At 39.4% G+C, this 22,686-nt stretch overlaps 1 protein-coding gene across 3 annotated transcripts; it reads left to right on the forward strand.

The window, feature by feature from the left end:
• Positions 1-134: 134 nt before the first annotated feature.
• Positions 135-21,852, forward strand: SLC25A27 (solute carrier family 25 member 27). Of its 3 annotated transcripts, none has more exons than XM_087817434.1 (9): positions 135-400; positions 2,829-3,020; positions 5,026-5,110; positions 5,647-5,769; positions 7,926-8,038; positions 8,389-8,473; positions 12,552-12,644; positions 13,424-13,526; positions 20,494-21,852. In XM_087817434.1, the coding sequence occupies exons 1-9, from the start codon at positions 295-297 to the stop codon at positions 20,680-20,682; spliced, it is 1,089 nt and encodes a 362-aa protein (XP_087673560.1). In that variant the 5' UTR covers positions 135-294; the 3' UTR covers positions 20,683-21,852. The 3 variants fall into 3 exon arrangements, with proteins under 3 accessions (XP_087673560.1, XP_087673561.1, XP_087673562.1); XM_087817435.1 differs by lacking the exon at positions 20,494-21,852 and adding an exon at positions 16,850-17,151; XM_087817436.1 differs by lacking the exon at positions 20,494-21,852 and adding an exon at positions 17,000-17,151.
• Positions 21,853-22,686: the final 834 nt, after the last annotated feature.

A 22,686-nucleotide genomic window follows, 5' to 3' on the forward strand; every position in this document is an offset into this window, starting at 1 on the left:
CTAACGGCCAATCAGAGAACGCGGCCCGAGAGGCGCGGAGCCCGGAGGACTACATTTCCCAGAAGCCTCGCGGGCTCCCGTTGTTTTCCAGCTCTCCGTCGGCTGGACCGCTCCAGGCTGGCGCTGCCAGGAAGGCTGCGGGTGGGCCGGCCCGCCTGGCCGAGCCGAGCACGGTTTATGGTCTCCGCCGTGCCCTTCGTCGCTTGAGGCGGGGGCGCCCTGGCAGGGCGGCACGCCAGCCGCGGCGCGGGGCGCTCGCCGGAAGGGTGCATTGTCGTCCTGTCCTGCCGCTGAATGTCGGTCCCAGAGGATGAGGAGAGGCTTTTGCCGCTGGCCCAGAGATGGCCCCGAGCGAGCAAGTTCCTACTGTCCGGCTGCGCGGCCTCCGTGGCCGAGCTAGGTACCCGGCCGCCCACGCCCGGGCCGCTCCGCCGGTCGTTGAGCCGCCACCCTGGGCCCGAGGGGGTGGCGGGGGGTGGGGTAGCGGCGGAGGGGAGGGGACAGGCGGTGGCTTCGCTCCCGGGGCGTGCGGCCCGCGGGGTTGCGCCCATTCCTGGCGCACGTGTCCCGCGGGTGCGGCGGGGCAGGGGCCGGGCCAGCTTCGTGTGGAGGAGGCATCGGAGGTCGCTGAGGTCTTTGCCTTCCAGTTTCGTCTCCCTCGGGGGGTGCAGTTGTGCCCAGACATGTCCTTGGAGAAGCTTCCCGAGCTGTCATTCCGGTAGAGGACTCGTTTTCCCTTTCGTGAGGATGACGTTTTGAAAAACACAACCCACTTTCCATCCTGACTGAGCTCATCCCTGTGATCTGTATTCTTACACAGCCTCACTACATCATTGTCTTTGGGGTCCAAATTGTGGAACCGACTTGTGTGACTTTAGTTACGAACCTATCGCATTTATTGAGCATGTACTCGGCACCTGCCAGTTGACCCCTTTGAGCTTAATTCGTCTATACAGCTGTGCTTACCTTGCAGGATTCTGAGAAGGCAATGATATATAAATGCTAAATCCAAGGCAGGACACCCAATGACGGTGATGTTATTATAATTACTGCAATGCTAGAGACTGGAGATAGAGTTGAAAAGACCCAGCCCTCACTTTGCAGGCTGGTGGGGAGACATGCATTATTATAATGAAGGTATTTTTAAGTACTATAAGAGCATTGAGGTGAACAGGTACATCTGCATAAGCAAGTCAGAGGCCACCCAGAGCAGAATGATGACGCCCTTGCCTGAGCAGGTGGTGTTTCTTCCAAGGATTTTGGGAGTAGTGCCTACTGTTCCCTGTGAAGCCTTCACTGTGCATTTTAAGGTTACCCTTTCATTGCCCATTTAAAACAAACAAAAAGCAACTGCTCCGATGTGATACCATTTGTAAATGTTTGTCCTGTTCTACAATGAGTTTATTTTGTATTTCCAGCAGAGCCAGCACATGATCTGTTGTTCTGCCCTTCGTGCTCCTCCACCCTTGCCCTTTGGACCCTCTACTTTTTTCTCTCTGTCCTCCCGAAACTGATGGAGAACTACTTTGATTCATTGTTTTTACTGAAATAAAATTGATCAACTTTTTTAAAAAACTAAAAGCAGATTGCTGAATGACTAGATATATTTCCCAGTTGTTTGTTTTTTGAACTGATGTTTCCCCCCATGACCGGTAGCTTTTGTAAAGGAACATTTCTTCTGTTAAAAATTTATGGAGAGTTGTGAGGGGGCTGGAATGGGAGGCAGAGAGAATCAATACATGAGATGGTTTTGAGTGCAAAACAATTTAGGATCAGAACCTGAAGCATTATTTAAGTAACCAGCAAGAAAAATTTATTTTGAGAGGCATAACTTATGCTCATATAGAGGCTCCTATGTCTTAAGACTTTTCAGATTTCGTATTTCAATAAAGCATTACTTGGCTTTTCTATATGTAAACTACTTCTGTTTTAGAGAAACTATCAGCAAGATATAAACTTTTCCAAAGACCAGTGGTAAGAGTTAATATTCTCTTCCACTCCATTTTCTCTTGGAAAAGGCAGAGCTACGGTTTTGTATCAGGTGGTAGTCACTGAAAAGACTTATGTAATGTTAATAATTTTCATGAACTTACCTGAATCTGGTTACCTCAGTTATTTGGAACATTGTGTATATAAAGTTGTGAGCTTGATCTTCCTAATGTGGACTAGTTAGCTTCACTCGGTTTCAAGGTAAAAGGTCTATCTCTAATTCAAAATGTAATCATTAGAAAATAAATTTTCAAGTACAGTTGATACTTGTAAGAAGGCCATGCATAAATCTTACCTGCTTTTAATAGGAGGACTATGAGCATGCCGCCCTCGTATATAAATGATGGTGTTATAAACTCCATATTGCATCTTCTATATCTCAAACAACAGGTTAGTGATTCATCGGCACATGAACATCACCCATGAAATTGAAGAATTCAGCTTCATCCGGCATTTATTAAGAACCTAGCATGGGTAGCACAGTATCCTAAAAGTCACATTAGATCTTAATCATAATTGCAGTCGAATATGGACACCTGACATTATAACTATTAGAAAGCCAAAATTAAGGACAAAAATAAATTTTAGACTGAAATATCTTAATAAAGAGAACCTGAGGCTTGCCACTTTTACCCTGGTGATTTGGAGGTGCTTTCGTACAGTTGTTTATAAATTTGGGAGTGCGTAAGAATCAACTGATTTCCTAGCAGATTCTGATGTATTCTAAAATTTGAGAATCACTGATCTTGTGGTGACTAAAGTATTAGTCCTGTGGTTTTAGAATTTTTGTTTGTCTAATTATTATGGGTTTCCCCCTCATTTTGTTTGTTTTTTGTTAGCAACTTTTCCCCTCGATCTCACAAAAACTCGACTCCAAATGCAAGGAGAAGCTGCCCTTGCTCGGCTGGGAGACATTGCAAGAGAGTCTACGCCCTATAGGGGCATGGTGCGCACAGCCCTAGGGATTGTCCAAGAGGAAGGCTTTCTAAAGCTTTGGCAAGGAGTGACACCCGCCATTTACAGACACGTAGGTATTTATCTTTGATTCTGGCTGGTAAGTTTGTTATGATTTCTGTGTTTGTCTCCTCTGCTTTTCTGTTTAGCTATATCCAAAAACCAGTTAGTTTTTCCTACTAATGTTATAAACAAATATATAGTCTCTTAAAAAGAAGAAAATTAACTACCAATTGTTATTAAGGAATTATTGCCCTAAATTTTTAGAAATACATATAGAAGTATCTAGGGATGAACTATCATGATAGTTCATGATAGAACTATAATAGACTTGAAAGTAATTAAGCAAAATAAATAAATAAATAAATAAAGCAAAAATGGCAAAAATGTTAATAATTGATAAACCTTACTGATAGATATTGAGGGAGTTGTGTGTTATTTTCTCTGCTTCTCTGTTTCAAAATTTTCCTGATAAAATTTTTTTCAAGTTTAAGAAAGAAAAAATATATAATTGATGTTTTTCTCCACTACAGAAACTTTAAACACAAAATTAAAAATTTTTGTGTTGTTTGAAAATTAAAATATATTTGACCACAATGCCAAATCTCACCATTCTCAGTCCCATATGCTAGAAACCAGACTACTCTGAAGGCAGAAAGCAAGGACAACTCTATCCAGCCCTGGCAATAGAGTAAATGCAAAGCAGGTGCTTTTTGCCTCAGGTCTTCAGGCTACCTAACTAGCTATGTGGGCCTTAGTCACTCTCAAAGGAAAATAGGCGTAAGTACATTACAGCCAATGAGAACATTTTTCTGCTCTCCTTCCTGAGTGGCACTCACAAAGACTGGAGTTGCTGAGTTTTTAGCTTGTGGACAGGAGATCAAAAGGTGGTAGGTGTGGGATTTTTCTCCTCTACATTCATAGTGTTTCCTTAACTTTGAAGGGACCCTTGATCAGAGAACTGCCCAGGAGTAACTACCATCTTATTTTGAAAGCTTCAGTTTCTTCAGATGAGTAAATCAGAGTGCATTCAGCAAGAACTATCTAGCCCTGGCCCATCTGGCTCAGTGTTTAGAGCATCAGCTCGGACACAGAAGGGTCTTGAGCTCGATTCCAGTCAAGGGCCTGTAACTCGGTTGCAGGCTCAATCCCTGGCCCTCAGGGGCATGTACAGGAGGCAACCGATGTGATGTGATGTCTCTCTCCCTTCCACTTTCTGTGAAAAGCAATGGAAAAAATATCCTCAAATGAGGATTAAAAAAAATAAAAATTTAAAAAACAAAAACAGCTATCCAGAAGTGTCCATAGAGACTGTTATTTTTTACATTTTTTAATATCTTAAAATATTTCATCAAACTTCCTGAAATATCAATAAATCTCTCTATATGAATATCATGTGCTGATTTTAATTATCTTTATTTTCCAATCTTCTTTTTAGATTTTTTCCTTTGCTTCCCATTGTTGTTTTGAATTTCATTTCTTCTCATTTGTATTTGTTGATGACAACATATGGTTTTATAGTTAAGCTTCATATGTTTGACACTTGACTGTAGTAAATTATCCAATGAAGTTGTATGTGTTCATTGAATGAAAATGTCTACCGTGTACCCAGCTCTGTACTAGAGCATATAGAGTAATGAAAACCTACCTTGAAAAGCTCATGGTCTGATGAAAAGGTGAGCTAGAAAATGAAGTTAATCTCTAATCAGTAGGATAAATGCCGTATTAGATGTGTGCCTGTGTGGTTCTGTGAGAACAGAGGGGAAGCCTGGCAGGTGCCACTGACAGCCTGGAACAGTGGAGGGAAAGTCAGAGAGCATTTCTGGAAAAGTCGTTCTCCAAGTTGAGTTTTGAAGACTGGAAGGAGTTAGCAAAGCAGAGGAGGGATAGTGCATTCAAGAAAGATCAGACAGCATGTGAGAAGGCCTGAGGCTGAAAAAGGCATGCCATGTAGAGAACCATCAAGAAGTCCACGTGTCAGAAGCATAGCTGCATGAGATAAAGACCCAGGCCACGTCAGAATGCCCTGTTCCTTTATTAAACATAGAGCTGAGTCCACCTTTTCCATGATCTCTTACACAGTGTACTCTGGAGGTCGAATGGTCACATACGAACATCTCCGGGAAGCTGTGTTTGGCAAAAGTGAAGATAAGCATTATCCCCTTTGGTAAGTTTTGTTTTGAAAATAATATGCTATTGCCCCTAAGGCTTTAATGTTTTATCCATTAGGTGTATAAAATTGTGCATTTGTACCAAAATTGCCTCAAGTTTACAGGCTTAAAATAACATTTACAATATAAGTCCAAATAGTTGAGCATTTACTACACTTTGTATACAAATGTATATATGTATATAAAATTGTGTATATTATTTAACATTTTAATATTAAAAACTATTCTAGAGTACCTTCTTTATTCCTTTTTCTACTGAGAAATCCTGGGCTTTAGGATAAGGCAGAGATGGGCTCAAACTCCTGCCCCACCAATGTGTAACCTGAGCAGACTATTTGGATTTCAGCTCTGTGGTCTTTTAACCTTTCCCTCCATAAACAGACAAAGCACCTACTTTCCTCTGATTTGTTCGGGTCTGTTCCTTGCTTTGTCTTATGCTCTTATGCAGGGGCCATACCAGCGTGATATTACTTACCACAGAACTTGTGAAATTAATGGTAACCTTTAAAAATGTATCTCCTTCTATAATCAGGAAGTCGGTGATTGGAGGGATGATCGCTGGCGTGGTTGGGCAGTTTTTAGCCAACCCAACGGACCTAGTGAAGGTTCAGATGCAGATGGAAGGAAAACGGAAACTCGAAGGGAAACCACTACGGTAAGTGCTCTAAGTGACACCTTTCTTTTCACCCTTGCTACCATCATATTTTGAACATTTACCTAGTGAATGTATGCATATTTGTAATTCAACATTCAGTAAAGACGTTGATTCCGACTCTTGTAATTTGAAGTTGTATCCATTAAGGGGAGAGCTGAGATGGAGCTTCTCTTTGCATGATAAGGTTTACGTTTTCGCTACAGGCATATGTGTGTGCTGCTTTCCCAGCCCAGGCAGCCATGTAAAGAACTTGATCATTCAAGTTTGCCCTGCTGTGAGTCCCAGTTTTGCCATCATGGCTTGCTATTGTGGAAGTCACTTAACATGTCTAGTTTCTGTTTCTCTGTCTTTACAAAGGACCATCTCAGAAGGTCTACCTGGCTCATAGGTGCCAAAAGCTTGGGTTCCTTCCCTTTCTCCCTGAAAGAAGGGAAATAGCAGAGTTGACCTTGCAAATGGTTCCCGCTTCCCTAATCCAGTTCCTCTTCTTTTTACCAAGTTTAAGGAAGGTTTAAACTTATGCCTTTGTGATATAAAATCCTATTGCATTGCCCTATATTATCGAATTCTGCCTTTCTTCTAAGGGCTTCATGTTCAACAATTTATAAAAATACTGCTTACCAGTTTCCCCGGGAAAGGAGCAAAATCTTGTAGATAGACCCCTCCCAGAGGAAAAGTGCAGGATGCCTTGAGCTGAGTATGAAGGGGTCTGATCCTCTGAGGACTGCAGGTCTGTGGCTGAGCCAGAGCGGGGGGAGGTTTGGGGCCTCCTTTGGGAGTTCACTCCTGACCGCTGCTCTCTGCTCTGCCGCTCCCTGAGCTGACTCAGTGGAAAATGAGGCTGGGCTGGGAAAGAACATGCACCACAGAGGAGAAAAGGGAACCTCTCTGATTTAACCAAGCAGTTCACAGAATCCCAGGGCCTACTTTGTCATCTGGCAGCAACATCTAATTACTCAGTAGCAGGGAGAAGTGATGTTGCCTTGGTTGGATACAGGGAGAGAACTAACTATTGGGATCCAGAAATATCTGCATTTTTAACTGATTGCCTCAGTTTTTTTCCCCCCTCTCGCATCTTTAATGTTGGAACTTTTTGATTTGCTGTAGTAATAAAAAACATTGAATGTTGTTGTAAAGAACATGAATCTTGGGATGGATCAGACAACCTGGGATTCAAATCCAGCCTTTACCACATTCAAACTCTGTAACCCTAGTCAGGCTCCTTAACCTCTCTAAGCTTCAGTTTTCTCAGATGTAAATTGGAATAATAATAAACACTTCCATGGAGTTTTCAGAAATAAAATGTACCTTATGTATATAAAAAAGTCTAGAGCTTAATAAATTTTAGTTACATTGACCATTCGTGAGCATAACTTTCCATTTGGCATCACAGCAATTATGCATGCCTGATAAATACCGTATTATCTTTTCAGAGAGACTCAGAGAGTGTAAGGCCTGAGCAAAAGCCATACAGCTAGTAAGTGGAAAGGTAGCATTTGACTCCAGGTATTTCTAACTATATAAAATCTAGATTTTTATTTTATACTAGAGATTTCCAGGTTTGGTTCATGGTTTGGTACCATTTTTTATCTGGGTATAAAAAATAAGCAAAATAATAATCAAATAGTAAATTCTGATAAAGCCAAAAGTATTCTATTTTAAAACCTCTTATGATGAGGTTGTCCTTCATACTTTTTGGCCTAAAAATATTCTTTTATGAGATCCTCACATATGAGGATCAGTGTTTCTTTATGTTGTTATTTGGTGATATTTACAAAAAGTACAGGTCTCCCACAAAGTAGTGAAAGGAACCCAGAGGTATGATAACTACTGTTCCCTCCTATAATTAATATGTACCCTAATTATATAAAATATCAAGAAAGGAATTTTAATCCGTTCAAAAATCTAAGAAGTATGACACAGTTTATAAATATTTCCATTAAAAATGTTTAATTAAATGTTGTCCTTTTTTCTAAAGGGTTATTAAGTTTACCTGGAAATTAGACTTACGTGGATTGCTTTAATTTCTAACAATTCTGGATAATTAAGATATTATTTTACTCCAAATCATAACAGCTATAGGCAAAGCTTATCTAGTTGCATTTCATACAAAGGAATGCATGCAGTTTTTACATTTCATTATTATTTTCCTTTAGATTTCGCGGTGTGCATCACGCATTTGCAAAAATCTTAGCTGAAGGAGGAATACGTGGGCTCTGGGCAGGCTGGGTACCCAATGTACAAAGAGCAGCGCTGGTGAATATGGGAGGTAATGGAAACTTCATTGAATGCTGAGAAGCATAATAGCCTTAATCATTGTAAGTACTCACCTCCGGGAAAATGAAAAATGTTATTATTTTTAGTAATATATATTGGCAACAGTCTTCGTTTATGTTGTAATATCATAATTGAATATTGAATTCCCCTAGAGCATTTTCACTTTTTTGTATGGTGATACGTGAAAAGGATTATCAAAAAAAAAAGCAAATTGTGACAATAAAGATAAAAGACCAAATTATTTCTAAGGTCTCCTCTCTGGCCCCTACCTTCCTCTGAGATTCAAAAGACATTCATTGTTGAATAAATAAATTTCAGCCTTCTTTTTCTTTCTGTTGCTAGATTTAACCACTTATGACACAGTGAAACACTACTTGGTATTGAATACGTCACTTGAGGAGAATATCATGACTCACAGTTTATCTAGGTAAGTGGTTGTTTTAGTTTTAGGCTTTATGTTTTTTCTTTAGATCACCTTTTCTTCCATGTGTGGTATATACTCGAACTTTTTATCTCTTTTGCTTGGGAATCTAGGGATCTCACACTTAGAGAAAGGTGATAGTACATTTATAAAGAGCAATTTTCTTAAAGTTTGTTGCAGTTAAAATGGGGAAGACAGAAGCAAAGTTGTAGAATGTTTCCTATTAAACCTCCCAAATATTTGCACCTTGATGGGGCCTTTCCAGGCTCAGGTTCTGATAATGGACTCTCCAGCTCAGTTGAACAGATATATTTGAGCATCTTCTATGTTAAAGGCACAGTGTAGGCCCTTGTAATCAGTACAAAAGGTAAACCCAACTCCTTCCCAGAAAGTTTACCAAGACAAGCATAAAAACACTGTACAGTAAATGCTAAAAGAAAGTGACTAGTTACTGTAGAGTTCAGAGGAGGGAGATGTAATAACCACTTGGAAGGACCTACAAAGGAGATAGAATTAGATACCTGTTTTGAAGGGCTATAGAGACAGGAAGAAGAGCATTCCAGAAAAGAGCAGTATGTACCTTAATCTCTTTGCAACACAGTTTCAAATATCCATCAGAGTGAGTTATTTTCTAGATCTCTAATGTCCTTAACATTATAGTGATTTTATTCAGCTTCTGATCGTTTCCAAATTCTAGAACCCTGCATGCTATTTAGACAACCCCAAAAGTAAATTAAGTGTCAAACCAATGATATTTGGAGACATTAGATATAGATAAAAATGATTCCTAAGTCAGGTCCACCTTAACTAAGTATTCCTAGGGTAGTGTTTCTTCATTCCTCCTCTTTTAAAATAAGTGTTTTTAGTGTTGCTGTGGCAATCTTTTTATATGTCTTTGCTTGCTGTTCTTTCCCATTCCAAACTCTCACCCAGGTGTGTTCTCTGTACCATACCTTCTCTACAAATAGTCCAGCCTCCTCTTTCACAGAAAACTGAGAATTTTAGGGCTCCTTCCACTTTTACCTCCATCCCTATAAATATGTGCATTATATCTGTAGTCACCCTTACTTACTTTCCTCCACTATTTTTGTGCCTGCTGTCCCCTCTACCTGTGAGACTTTCTTCACTAGTTTCTACCTCGTCAAGTCATCGTGAGACTTATCTTCCCAGATACTTGTCTGCTCCAGTGTATGCTGTACTCTGGGAGCAGGTTATTCAGGTCTGTCCAAAAGTCCCACAGTGATATCATCTCTGTTTCTCTTACACCGTCTTTCTACCCAAAGGGTCTTTGAAATCCCACATTTCTCACCTAAGATTCACAGATTTCCCAGCACTAGTAAATCTGTTTCACGTGTACTACTCCACCTCCCAGATTAAGTCTTTTTTGGGAAGACTTAAGATTTCTAGCTGTAATGTTCCAGCCCTGAATCTGTGAAAATATATTAGCTTTATTCTTCTCTAATTCAGGTTTTGAGAAAATGGGATGATTGGTATTTGGCTCATTTTTGAGCTCCACCCACTGGATCAGGTTTTTAAATGGGTTGGTATGAATATGTGAGGCAGCTCAAAAGTTGCTCACTGTGAACTCAAATCTAAGTAGGTAAACAGTGCTTTGTGATCTGAAGGTTGTGGATACTGTGTCATAGGACAAAGTGAATGCTTATGGAGCTTTACACAGGCCATCAACATCTGAGGGGAAAGGAGTTTAATGTGAAGGAGAATAGTAAAAATAGTGTAAGCTCTGCACTACACACTTAAACAAGATAAAAATGGTAAGTTGTATGTTATCTATATTTTAGCACAATTTTTAAAAATGGTGTAAATAAAAGGAAGTCCTGGGACGGGGCAAGAGCAGTAGAAGACTATGGTTAGAATTTTAGTGAGATGGGAAGGCAGGTGGCAAGAAAGATGGAAGTTGAATTAATGGTCAGGAAATTGTGTAGAACGTAAAGATCAGGATAATCCCCTTTTTTCTTTTTGTAAAATCATGAGGCTATTAAGAGGTAAATCTGTGCAAAGGTCAATCTCCATTGTGTGAAGATAAACCTGAGCATGTTTATTTTGTTGATCCTGATGAGTATCGCTCATTCTGACACAGTGCTGATGGATTATTTTAAACTAGTCTTGTAGAGAGCCACTTGTCTCCAAGGGAGAGGAGGAGACTTGTTCAGTCACTCTCTGTCCATTTTCACTCTAGCTGTGTCCTGGGCCTCATTTTAGGGTATTACTTGCAAGGAGTGATAAACGTCAGTAGCGAAAGTACCAATGCCCATTATAAGTAGCTTGGCAAAATCGATGTTCCTGTTATTGCTCAATCTTCTTACTTCAACTCTAGGTGCCATCTCACTTGATGCCTTTTCAATACATGATTTGCTCTCTTTTAATGTTTATTTTTTAAAGATGTCTAGCCAGATCATACTGTGGCCTCACACTTGTGATCATACTTGTGTTAGTTAAGAAATTTCTGTGTGAAAATACAAAGGTATATTAAAGTCAATGATATTAAACTTTGAGTTTCAAAGACTCTGAACCAACAGGAAAGAATATGAAAAGAGCTATAGTCTGTATTACCAGAATATGTATGGCGAAACAATACTTTTTTCCACATAGGTCATTTGCTGTAATATGTAAATAGGTTGTATGGAATCCTTCTCTTGAATTCAAGTAGGTCTGAAGTGACCTTTCCTTTGAATGTTAAGTCCTGATCTGAAGCAGGTGGAAAGAGTCTGGGCACTTCCTGCAGTGGCAGTTTAGAGTAAGAGGAGTATGAAGATTCCTGGGGCAGCTTCAGCTTTCCTACCACAGAGCCTTAAGGCTTCAGAGAGCTCAGTGGTCCTTATCTTTGTGAGGTATTGATGTGCCCGAAGGACATAAAAGTTTTACACGATTTTCCTTTCTAACTTTCCATTAGCAAACATAAGCCATTCTCCAGGCTCCCATGATCCCAGTCCCTGGACTCAGCTGCCACCTTCTGGGGCATGGGCCTCTGTTTTCTGTGATCAGGTTGACCCCTCCTCTTTTCCTCAGATGCCTTTCTCTCAGAAAACTTTTTAAGTAGTTAATGTTAAGTTTTATTTTATTTTTTCCATCACCATTTATCCCCTCGATGCCCTCTTCCGCTTTCCCCCACTCACCTCCACCCCTGAAATCGCCACACTGTTGTCCACTTTTCAGTCACTTACTTCCATGCTCTTGATTTGCTGTGTAGGGCAGTAGGTTGACCACACCCATTTTGCCTCTTTTGAGTAACTGACAAGAAGCCTTTTACGGGGAGTGATTAACCTTGTGGGGTAAAGAGAGAGGGATAAGCAGAAACTCCTCAGACCTTGTGCCTGAGCATAGATTGAGGAGAAAACTGAAGTTTCCAATTATGTGGGGTGCAGGGCATTCCAAATGAAAGAATTAAAGGCATGGAGGTGTTGGTTAGTGTGTTAAGTACAGAGAACTACACTTAGTTATCACTTAGTTATATTGTTAGAGCATAATGGGCAGAGAGAGAATATCTAGAATAAACCGAAACTCCTTCGTAGCCTTCCTGGGCTGAGGTCTGCCTGCGTTAGTTTTTCATCTGGCGGGGCTCTCCTTCAGGATGCCGCAGCCACGTTGGTTGCTTTCTGTCTCTAACACGCCAAGAGTATTCCTGACTCGGGGATTTTACTGTGCTCTTCCTCCTGCTTGCACAGCTCTTCCTCCAGGTCTTCACATAGACACTACTTCTCTGCTGTCACCCAGTGACTCCCTATCACATGACCCCATTTCATTTTCTCGTAGCACTTGGCATCTGAAACCATTCACTTCTCCTCTGCCTCTCCCCACGTGGACCGTCAGTGCCTCGAGGGCAGGATCTCACCATCGTCTTGTTCCCTGTCTAGAAGAGTTCCTCCCTCAGTGGGTGTTCAGTGTATAGTTGACCGACATTCTTTAACGAATTTAGCATTGATTTTAGTGCTAAAAGAGCATTATTGTGAAGAACATTACAGTAATTTATTTAGCGTTCTGTTGCTTCTAAATATTAAATTCCCTCTTCTTAAAATTTAGAGACGGCTGCACATCGTCATTCGATTTCCTCTATTTGCATTTTTAGTTTATGTTCTGGACTGGTAGCTTCTGTTTTGGGAACACCAGCCGACGTCATCAAAAGCCGAATAATGAATCAACCGCGAGACGCGCAGGGCAGGTGCGTAGGACGCCCCCGTGCACAGGCCTGGGCACCTGTAACAACGCCGCTCTTCAGACATGGCCCCTTGTTTGTTCTTAACAGAAGTGTGTCTGTGTGCGCAGCAGGGAAATTGGTTTTATGCAATTACTTGCTCTTTGGCTGATGGAAAAGTACTGTGCCTTTGGGGAAATAAGCCAATTTAACAGTCGTATTATTTAGACACAAGATACTTATCGTGACTTTATTGTTTTCAAGGAGGTTTTGAAAACATACTCTGCTGAGAATTTACAGAGTACTTTCTTCTGAAGCTTATGACTTGCAGGTGACACGGAGAATCTGATTTGACCTAAACCAGTACGTTCTCTCTGAAAGAGATCAGGTAGAGTGAATTCTGAGTATAAGACCAAGGGTGGGATGAGTCAGAAGAGTCAACCTTGGAAATACCTTCAAACTCAAAAGAGGTGATCTCCACACAGCAGGTCCTCAGACAGTATCATTCACTCAGCATTGTTTCCTTTTAACGTCAATGAGATGCCGTAGGAATTTAACTCTTGTTTCTGTCAATTGGCCTGTGGTAAAATTGATTTTGCTATACATCATTTTGCTTAAAGTCGCAGAACCTATCAGCATTAAGTGAGGACTTACTGTATACAGAACCACAAGTAGTATTTGTTCTAAACTAGCAGGAAATATTTAACTTACAGTAAGTTTCCTTAGGCTATTTTTAATTTTATATTTTATTTATACATGTATGTACACACAAGAAATTTAATAGAATTGTCTTGTTTCCTTTTTAGGGGACTTTTGTATAAGTCATCCACTGACTGCTTGATTCAGGCTGTCCAAGGAGAAGGGTTCATGAGTCTGTACAAAGGCTTCCTTCCATCTTGGCTGCGAATGGTAAAGTTAGGTCTTGCCTTCCTTTGTTTTGGTTTTCTTTGTACTTAAATTACTTTTAATCTATAAATATTTTCCCTTTTCTCTTCGGGTTTCTGCCATGGCCCTGCTCCCAAAACACAGTTCTTTTTATCTTTTTTATCTTTCTTGTTCTCTTTTACCTCTCCCCAGATTCTATTACCTTCTTTGGTAGATTAAAGTAAAATAATTCAGTTACCTCCAGAAATTAATAGTTTGATATTCTGTTGTTATAAAGCCATTGGATAGATTTTTCTGCCATATAAAGCCTTTAGTAGTCTATTTAGCCAAAATATCTAGTTCTGGACAGGTATACTGATACAATACTAGGGATCATTCCTGTGCAAATGCTGCTGTTTCAAACAAAAGTTGTTACTTTGATGGCAAATGTTGCCTTACCCATTCTTAGTAAGAAAGCATTATGTCATTTTTATTTGGTTTAGGTGTTGTTTTTTACTAAAGTAAACCAATATGTAGAATTAGACAGACTTATTTAAAAGACATAAAAATATAACAAAAACAAAGTACCCAGGTATTTTGTAAGTTAGAAAATATTTGAAAGAATGGCTGAGTTGTGAGTTTAGAAATTCAAACAATCAATACTTTATAATATCGAGGGCCTGCTCAGTACGGGCTTTGGGAGGAACAGAAGTCTCAGCCCCTGCCCCAGTGCTGGAGCTTCTAGTCTAGGTGAGAATAAACACAGAATAAAAAACTAGACGTGATGAGCAGTAGGGGAAAGTGCACGGTACTGTGGAACTATATGGCCAGTGAGCATAGCCTGGCTGAAAGATTGAGAAAACCCTTGGAGAATGGACTTTTGAATTGAGAGTTGAGGAATGAGTACTGCTTAGCCCAGTAAAAAAAGGGGTCAGAAGGAACATTCTAGGTGGACAGAGTAGTTGGAGTGGACAGAGAACTTCATGAGTTCAAGGAACTGAAGGAAAAACATCAGGCCAAGGCCCAGAGATGTGGAGGAGAGTGGCACAGGGTGAGGCCAGGGAGAGGCAGGGACCAGATTGGGAAGCGCCCCATGATCCGTAAGAGTAAGGGGACTAGCTGGCTGCCATAGGGTTCCAGAAAAGTCTAGGAGTAGTGATAGATGGAAGATAATGATAGCTTGGACTAGAGTGTAATAGTGGGGACAACCATGGCTCAAAGTATTAAAAACTTGCTCAAGTTCATATAGCTGGTATGTGGCAGAGCTAGGAATTGACTGTTCACCTCTAAACTCATGCTCCTGAATAATGCAGTATACTGAGTGACTGCTCAACTCTAAACCCATGTTCATAAATAATGCAGTATCCTGAGTGTCTGCTCAACTCTAAACCCATGCCCCTAAATAATGCAGTACACTGAGTGTCTGAAGATCCTACAGCTAGTTATAGAAGTTTTAAACAAAAAGAGAAAGTATGTAGTGATAGAGAGATGTTACCAGAGACAGGCTGGCTAACCACCAAAGATCACCAGGGTGACATTGCCCTGTTGATTTGCCATAATGCATGACCCTGACCTTAGGAACCTGACTCATGTGTATGTCCAAGATAACTGGCCTTGCAAATACAGGTTCACTTCAGCTGAACTCACTGAAATTGATGAGCAAACTGCAGTATCACCTCAACCACACTGAGAAACACTTAGCAAGTGGTTCAGATGCTGAAGTCCTCTGGACAGCTTGCTTCCTCCTTAATTGAAGCAATAAGGGAAGCCGAGTTACAATCAGAAGATTGCTTGCTGAACACAGAATAATAATAATAAGGAGGAGCTATTTGTAAACTTAATACTAAAGACTATCAACCCAAGAGCCCTTGTGTCTTCAGTTCCACAGTAATAGGCTTGGAGAAGGACTCTGCTCTTTTCCTGAGAGTTATGGCAGTAGGTAGGCCAGAGAAGACAACATGGGCTCATATATACTTGGATTCTTTTCATTGGTACAACTGTGCCAATGAGGAAAAAACTAGTAAATATGTACTACCCACATATACTCCTTCACAGAGGCGCAGTGTACCCCATTTCTATACTACACATATTTTCTGGCTATGTGGTCTCCCTCTTTAATTTCCATTCAAAACCCAGCTAAACTCAGTCCCAGTCCCTTCCACCAGGTAGAGGCAATACGACCTCGGCTTGCTCAATCCCTGATGAATATACATTTCCTTTACATACAGTTTGGTGGTTGTGTCACTAACATGAGGAAGAAGTCTAATTACTGGAACAATTAGGAATAATTGCATAGTCCATTCTTAACTAAGACCTCTGCTCCTTGACCCGACTACAGTTATGTTCTTGGTTCATTTTATTGTTATTGTCACAAGAATCTGATATCATCACAGCTTCGCATTCTTATTTTGTCTATGTCTTTATACATTTAACTGACCCAGATGTGGTCTCCTAAATCGACTCTTTAGTAAATTCTCAGTCTACCAGTGTAACATATTAATATTTCCAAACACATTGACATATATTGCTTTATAGACTTTCTTAACCAAATACATTTTATAATCTAATTGCTTAAGCTTATTTCTCTAGTTTGATAGAGTTTCTCTCTGATCAACATTACCCATCACCTGTGAACCAAACTAGACAGGAATTGGATCCAAAACACCCTTTCTCTAATGGTTACGTCCAGTGTTTACTCTGATTTCCCTGTGTTTTTAGCATTTATATCTTCTATTGTCAAATAACCCTCATTCCCTTATATATATAATTCCTTCTGACACAGTTATAACTTCACTCAAGTTAGTCAAATCTTTCTGAGCAGGAAGCTCTTCTCTATTAAATGTGAATTTTTATACCCATTTTGTGATACATGAGGTGTTGGTTTTGTGACCTCTCAGGATATTCTTTCATCTTCACTTGCAAGTCCGTAAGTGCCTCCTTGTCGTGCTCCATATACAAACTACACATAGAGGAGCCAGCGTGGAGTTCAGGCGTGCTGAGCCTGCTCCTTTAGGCAGAAATGTGCAATAAAAAGAGCTCTGAAAAGGAGGCCAGAAGCCTGTGGTCTAGATCCACAACATTCTAGTAGGCATTTGATGGCTAAGCCTCAGTATCCTCATCTGTATAAAAGGGATGTCAACTGTAAATTGTTCAGAGAAAATATACAACATGAAAATGTTCTGTGAGAAATACACAACACGAAAATGCTTTGTGAGTTATAGAGTGCTTTACAAAGGCAAGATAAAAATATTTGTTTTCAGCCTAGGCATATTCAAAACGACTTGGTCATTCAAAGATGTGTATGCATGCATGTAGAATATTCATAATTGCTTTGAAATTTGCACTAACTTCTTTGGTTAATCTTTCAGACCCCTTGGTCACTGGTGTTCTGGCTTACTTATGAAAAGATCAGAGAGATGAGTGGAGTCAGTCCATTTTAAGCCCTTAAAGATACAGTGTTCAGTATCATTGAAATATGGGCACCTGCAACACACCCCCTATTATTTCTACCTCTTTAGGAAGACACCTTGCTCTTCAGAGACTGTGATTTATAGGGGGCATCACTTTCTTTTTCTCTGGAGTTCCCTTTGACTCCTCTTTGTGCAGAAGCAATCTGGCTGGATCACATAGGCCACCCAGTGAGACCAGCAGAGCACTTCCTAAAGAATGCAGTCCTGACATTACCCTGGGAGATCTGCCCTTTGAGGTGTTATTTATGCTGAAGAGCCTGCTTAGAGGAGGCGAGCCAGAGGGAGACAGCATCTCAGACCTGGAGTAGACAGCAGAATGGGGAAGAATACATCCATACAGAGTGATGAAGAACTATATTTTACCTGTTACATCAGTCTTTCCAATTGGAACTTGATAATTCACTTTCTGTTGTTAAAGTGTACACACTGTTAATTAAAGAGAGGTGAATGAAAATTCATGAATAAACACTTTGAATTTCCCTAGTGTTGAAGGAAGTTAATGTACCTTTTCTTGCCAGGATGATGAAAAAAGTCGAGTTGGTAGGATGTTTGGATGAAGGAAGAAGCTGCTTTCTGTCAGTGCCCCATTGTTAGGTCTGCATTCATTGGTCAGCACTCCACGCACATGCTGAGGGCCTCCTGACAGCCACAGACTGAATCTTGATGAAAACAGAGTATTTACTGTCAAATATCCTGTTACAACTTGGATTTGTTGCTAGCTCTCAAGAAACTTCAATATATTAAAAATCCAACTTGTTTGATTAAAGTGCAGGTGCATAGATCTTTTTTATAAAGCAACTTATCATAAGCCCTTTAGTGGCATTTTAAAAGCATGGCTGAGGTTAAGCCATCCAGTCCTGACATGCACCCTTTCTTGTCTCCCTTCCCCTAACACTGAGGACCCTAGAAAGAGAGCGAGAGAACTCAGAAACCATACTGAAGCTGTCCCTAGCCTGAATCTTACCCAGTTTGACAAAGCTTCCTGGCAAAGATGATAAGTATAACTTGCCTATGATATAGTTATATCTCTCTCCAATCCCTGAATCACGTCCATTTTCTAATTTTAGAAAGATGAGAGAGCTTTTGAGATTCACCCATATCCACCTGCTCCCCCAACACCAGACGGTGGGCATGTCTGGATGGATGGCTACAGTGATGGGTGGAGGCTGTAACTGTCAAAATAGGAAAACTTAGAGTCCAGGCCCAAGAAAGACCTTGAGGCCAACTGAACAGTTGTTACCATGGGCATGGGTGCTGTTGGACAAAAAAGTTTACAAGTGTTCTGTGGTCGCACTAATGAGTAATCACTGCCATTTAAGAGGGGAAGTGTACTTTAAAATATATTTTACTGTGATGTACTAATTTATAGCTGCTAATCGTTTTTCTGTACAGTTTGCATGAAATCTTCAGATGGTGTAGTTTCCCATTGCATTTGTCAGTCTGTATGCACTGAGTTGGTAAATACATTTAAAATAATATTATGTTATTAAATTCCCAAGTGTTATGCATTAGAACCACTTGGGGAACTTTTGTTATTTTGAGTTTTATAGTATTTAATAAGTAAAGACTCGATCAAAAGAACTACATGCAGACTGGACCATAAAAATTTTATTCAGCTTTATTCTTGAGGGACTCAGGGTGAAAACATTGCTTAAGTACTGAGACTCTTCCTTGGTATCTGGATTCAACATGAATAATTGGACTATTTTAACCCGAAATGACTCTCTGGGATCATCTGGTTTAACCCTTTCATTTTATGTGTTTGGAAACTAAAGCCCAGAGAAGTAGAGTTGTTCATGTTTACAAGCTACTTAGTAGCAGAGCCAGGATAAAAATACAGATCTAAGTACAACTAACAGCTATTGTACAGATTTTTCTTTATGGCATTTTTTTGTCATACATGTTAAATTAACTCGAATTGCCTTTAGCATAAATTTTAGAATGGAGTCACCATGCTTTAGCTTGAACATTAAGACCCTCCATACTCTGACCAGATCCTGTGTGTTCAACACATATAACCCATTACATTCATACTTTTCCAATGAAATCACACCCATTAATGTATTTTGGAACTTTGCTTTACTTTCACCAACTTGAAATCATCTTGTTCCTCTCCAAAATAATCAACAGTAAATAGAAAGGACTAAAAAGTTCAGTAATTTGTGTCCATACTGAAAGACATAATCATTTCAATCTCACTTTCTTATTATACTACATTTAGTATTTACCTTCAGTTCAGTATAACACTTGATAACACTTAACACCTAAGTTTCTTTTGCTTAATCTCCACATCTTTTCTCAAATCATTTTTTTTTCCCTCATGGAAAAATATATATATTCTTACTTTTAATTATATAGCTATTTGTTCTTTATAAGTGAACTAGCATATATATCTAAACAAAGAGGTAACATTTCCTAAGTTTGCTTTTAGTACGGGATAATGTCTTTATCAACTTCTCAAATCCTGTTTTACTATAAGTGACTAGTAGTGGTAGGACTAAGTTTTGTTTTTATGTAGCTCTCATTGGTAGCATTTCTTTGATGTTAGGTACTCAACAAAAGTTGATTATAGTTATAACATGAATCAATTTTTGTCTTCATTATTTTAAGAATCTCCCTATCCTAAGACTAGTCAGAAATTTCTTTCACTTTGATAAGAAAAAGTAAACAAAGTCAAGGAGGTTTTAAATGTAAAAAAAAACCCCAAAACTGTCATTTTCAAAGTTTTAAGCTCAACCATTTATTAACAATTGAAATAGTTATGTGTGTTCTTTGTTAATGAAAATAGATCCCCTCAGGACCTCCATTGGAAAAAAATGTTTGATTTTAATACCTGTGGTTAAAAAAAAAGTAGGCGGGGGGAGGAATATTCAATTCTTTTCTCCCCAATGAAACCAGGACTCTTTAAAACAATTACAAAACAAGTATATATTATTATGAAATGCCAGATAATGTGGAAGAAAGACAACGTGGGTTCTAAAGACCTTTATCTGACTGGGGTTCTACTTCTGACAAAGTATAACTATGATCCGTTTCCTTCTCTTTTGATTTCCGTTTCTCCATAAGATGAAATGACTGAACTCTAGAAACTTAAATTGCATGTACTTAAAGGGGGCCATTATACCTGTGCCATGTGGGAAAAAAAGTAGGATTAAAAATATTTATTGGGATTTGTTTTTCCCTGGATTTAATTTCTCATAATGCAAGATTGGGAAAGGTTTACTCAGGCCTTAAAGTATAACACAAACTTTAAAAAAGAAAAAACAAGATTTTTTAAAAATGGTATCATACAAACTTGGTATATGGCTGGCCTGTCTCACCCAGAAACCCACAGGGTAGCAGTCTTCCTTCAGACAACTCTGAGCAACTCAGTTTGACAAATTCTCACCTTCAGTGGCTCCTTTCTATATACAGTAAAAATTTAAATCCTTAGTACTACATCCAAGGACCTCTCCATCTGACTTCATTTCTCTAACCTTGGTGTTTCACTGCCTGCCTGAACTCTACCTCCTTTTACATGCATTGCTTGCTGATTTCTCTAGAGATGCTCTTGGCTGCCTTTCATGCAGTTTGTGCTCTGCTCTCCACCTGACTTCCCTCCCATCACCACCACCCATTCCTCCTCACTTCATTGGTTAAATCCAACATTCACGTCTAGAGTGATCTCCGAGGACTTCGACACCTTCCACCCGGCGCTCCCATCGCCTCCCCTACTGCGACTGCATGTCTGAATGTATGGATGTCTGCCTGCTTCCCCTCTGCAGAATGAACCCGTGGGCAAGGACCATCTGCTGCATCTGTTTCCCTTACACAATTCAAACAGAAGCCAGTTAGGAGGTGTGGGTTGAATTCAGAGATCTTTGGAGCATGGAGAGAGAAAAACATGTATGCACACATGATTAAGTCATTTGTTGTTTTCTTCCTAACGTCAGAATAATTAGGTTGGGTCAGTAACACTTGATTTCATGAGATTCTTAACCATATTAAGTGCTTAACTGCACTTTCTCAAGATCATGTGTGTTTACACATATGTAATTATTATTTTAAAGACGTATTCATCAGTTTAATAGCTATTCCACAAAAATCTAGAATTTGAAAGTTTTAAATGATATATTTGGTGAGTTGATGGGGTGACTTTATATTAATATTCATTTTAGAGTGTATATGGAACTTATCACTCTTTGGGCCTTCATTGATGCCATCCAGCTGCACATTTTGCCCAATCAAGTGTTTTAATTTTATTACTTCTGAATTTTGAGGAATACATGATTATTTTCCTTTCCCCATACTTTGCCCCCAACAGGCTGCTGTGATTGTCAACAGCAGCAGGATCCACATTGAAGGTTTGATAAAAGCAGATGAAGATGCTTAAAGATGTCTATTTGCTGAAAATATCTGGTAACAAACAGGAATATATGTGAGTAAATACAGTGCGTTACTCTGATTTTTAAAATAAATGTTTTAAGTCACCTAACTGGCTGTTAAGGGTTTTGTTTTGTCCTGGTGTGTGGTTTTATCTTGGTGCACTTTTTAGTTAAGATGGTAACATTTAGAGATGATTTTTAAATACTGATCTTCACTTTTTACAAGTGAAAAAGAAACTGGCTTAATTTAGGATGTCAGATCTGAAACATTTATATTAGGGAAACGATGCACATACCTTATCACTATACATTTACTAATTTATAATAAATTATAAATTTATATATATAATAAATTACACATAATCCAATTCATCTATTAATCCAGTTCTCCCTATTAATCTAGTTCTGCCCCGACTACAAAGGATGGATAACTGTTAATTGCAATGATGGACAAGCTCACTGGCTGAGGACAGAAGAGGCAAATAAAATGGGGATTACTTTAAGCATCAGAGAATTAGTCCCTTCCTTTCTGATACCACGTTCTTTTATTTCCACACTGTTCCCTCCTATCATTTGTTTTTCCATTACTACTTTTCAGTCTCTACTGTCTGTTTCTTTACTGACAAATTCTTCAATTTTTGTTCTCAAGGTTCTATTCTTGGCCCTCAATTTCATAAACATTTATGTACATACAGGTTTTCGTATGAACCTAGGTTTCCAATTCTCTGGGATACATGCCCAAGGTTGCGATTGCAAGGTCATATGCCAAGTACATACTTACTTTTCAGAAGGTGGCTCCACTGTGTTGCATTCCCACAGGGATGTGAGGGATCCAGTTCCCTCCACATCCTGGTCAGTACTGATGTTCTCACTAGTTTCCAGTCATCGTAGGGCCGTAGTAATATACAGCTGTGGTTTTGGTTTTCTCTGACGGCTGATATGCTGAACACCATTTCATGTGCTGCTTTGCCATCTGTTTGTTCTCTTCAGTGAAGTGTCTCTTCGCATCTTTTGCCCGCTTTTCAAATTGGATATTTTTTACGGTTGAGTTTTGAATGTATTTTACAGGTTATGGCTATAAGTCCTTTGTCAGACACGTGGTTTGGATATACTTTATCTTAGATTGTCTTCTCATTCTCTATGAAAGGCATTTTTTTCACTTGAATAATTTTTTTAAATATATATTTATTGAATAGTAATTTCCTAAGTAAGCATCTTTAAACAGGGCTAACCAGTGGTGTGGAAACTACAGATTTTAACGTGTACTGTGTTTCTGCTTCGAGTTCTCTCATAAAGGAGAGGTCTAAGATGGCACAGAATAAAATGTCATCTGTTTTGCCCAGCTTCCCTTCATCTTGCTTTCATAAAAAT

This window comes from Miniopterus natalensis, chromosome 5, assembly GCF_054644295.1.
Source record: "Miniopterus natalensis isolate mMinNat1 chromosome 5, mMinNat1.hap1, whole genome shotgun sequence".
In the NCBI taxonomy this organism is placed as follows: domain Eukaryota; kingdom Metazoa; phylum Chordata; class Mammalia; order Chiroptera; family Miniopteridae; genus Miniopterus; species Miniopterus natalensis.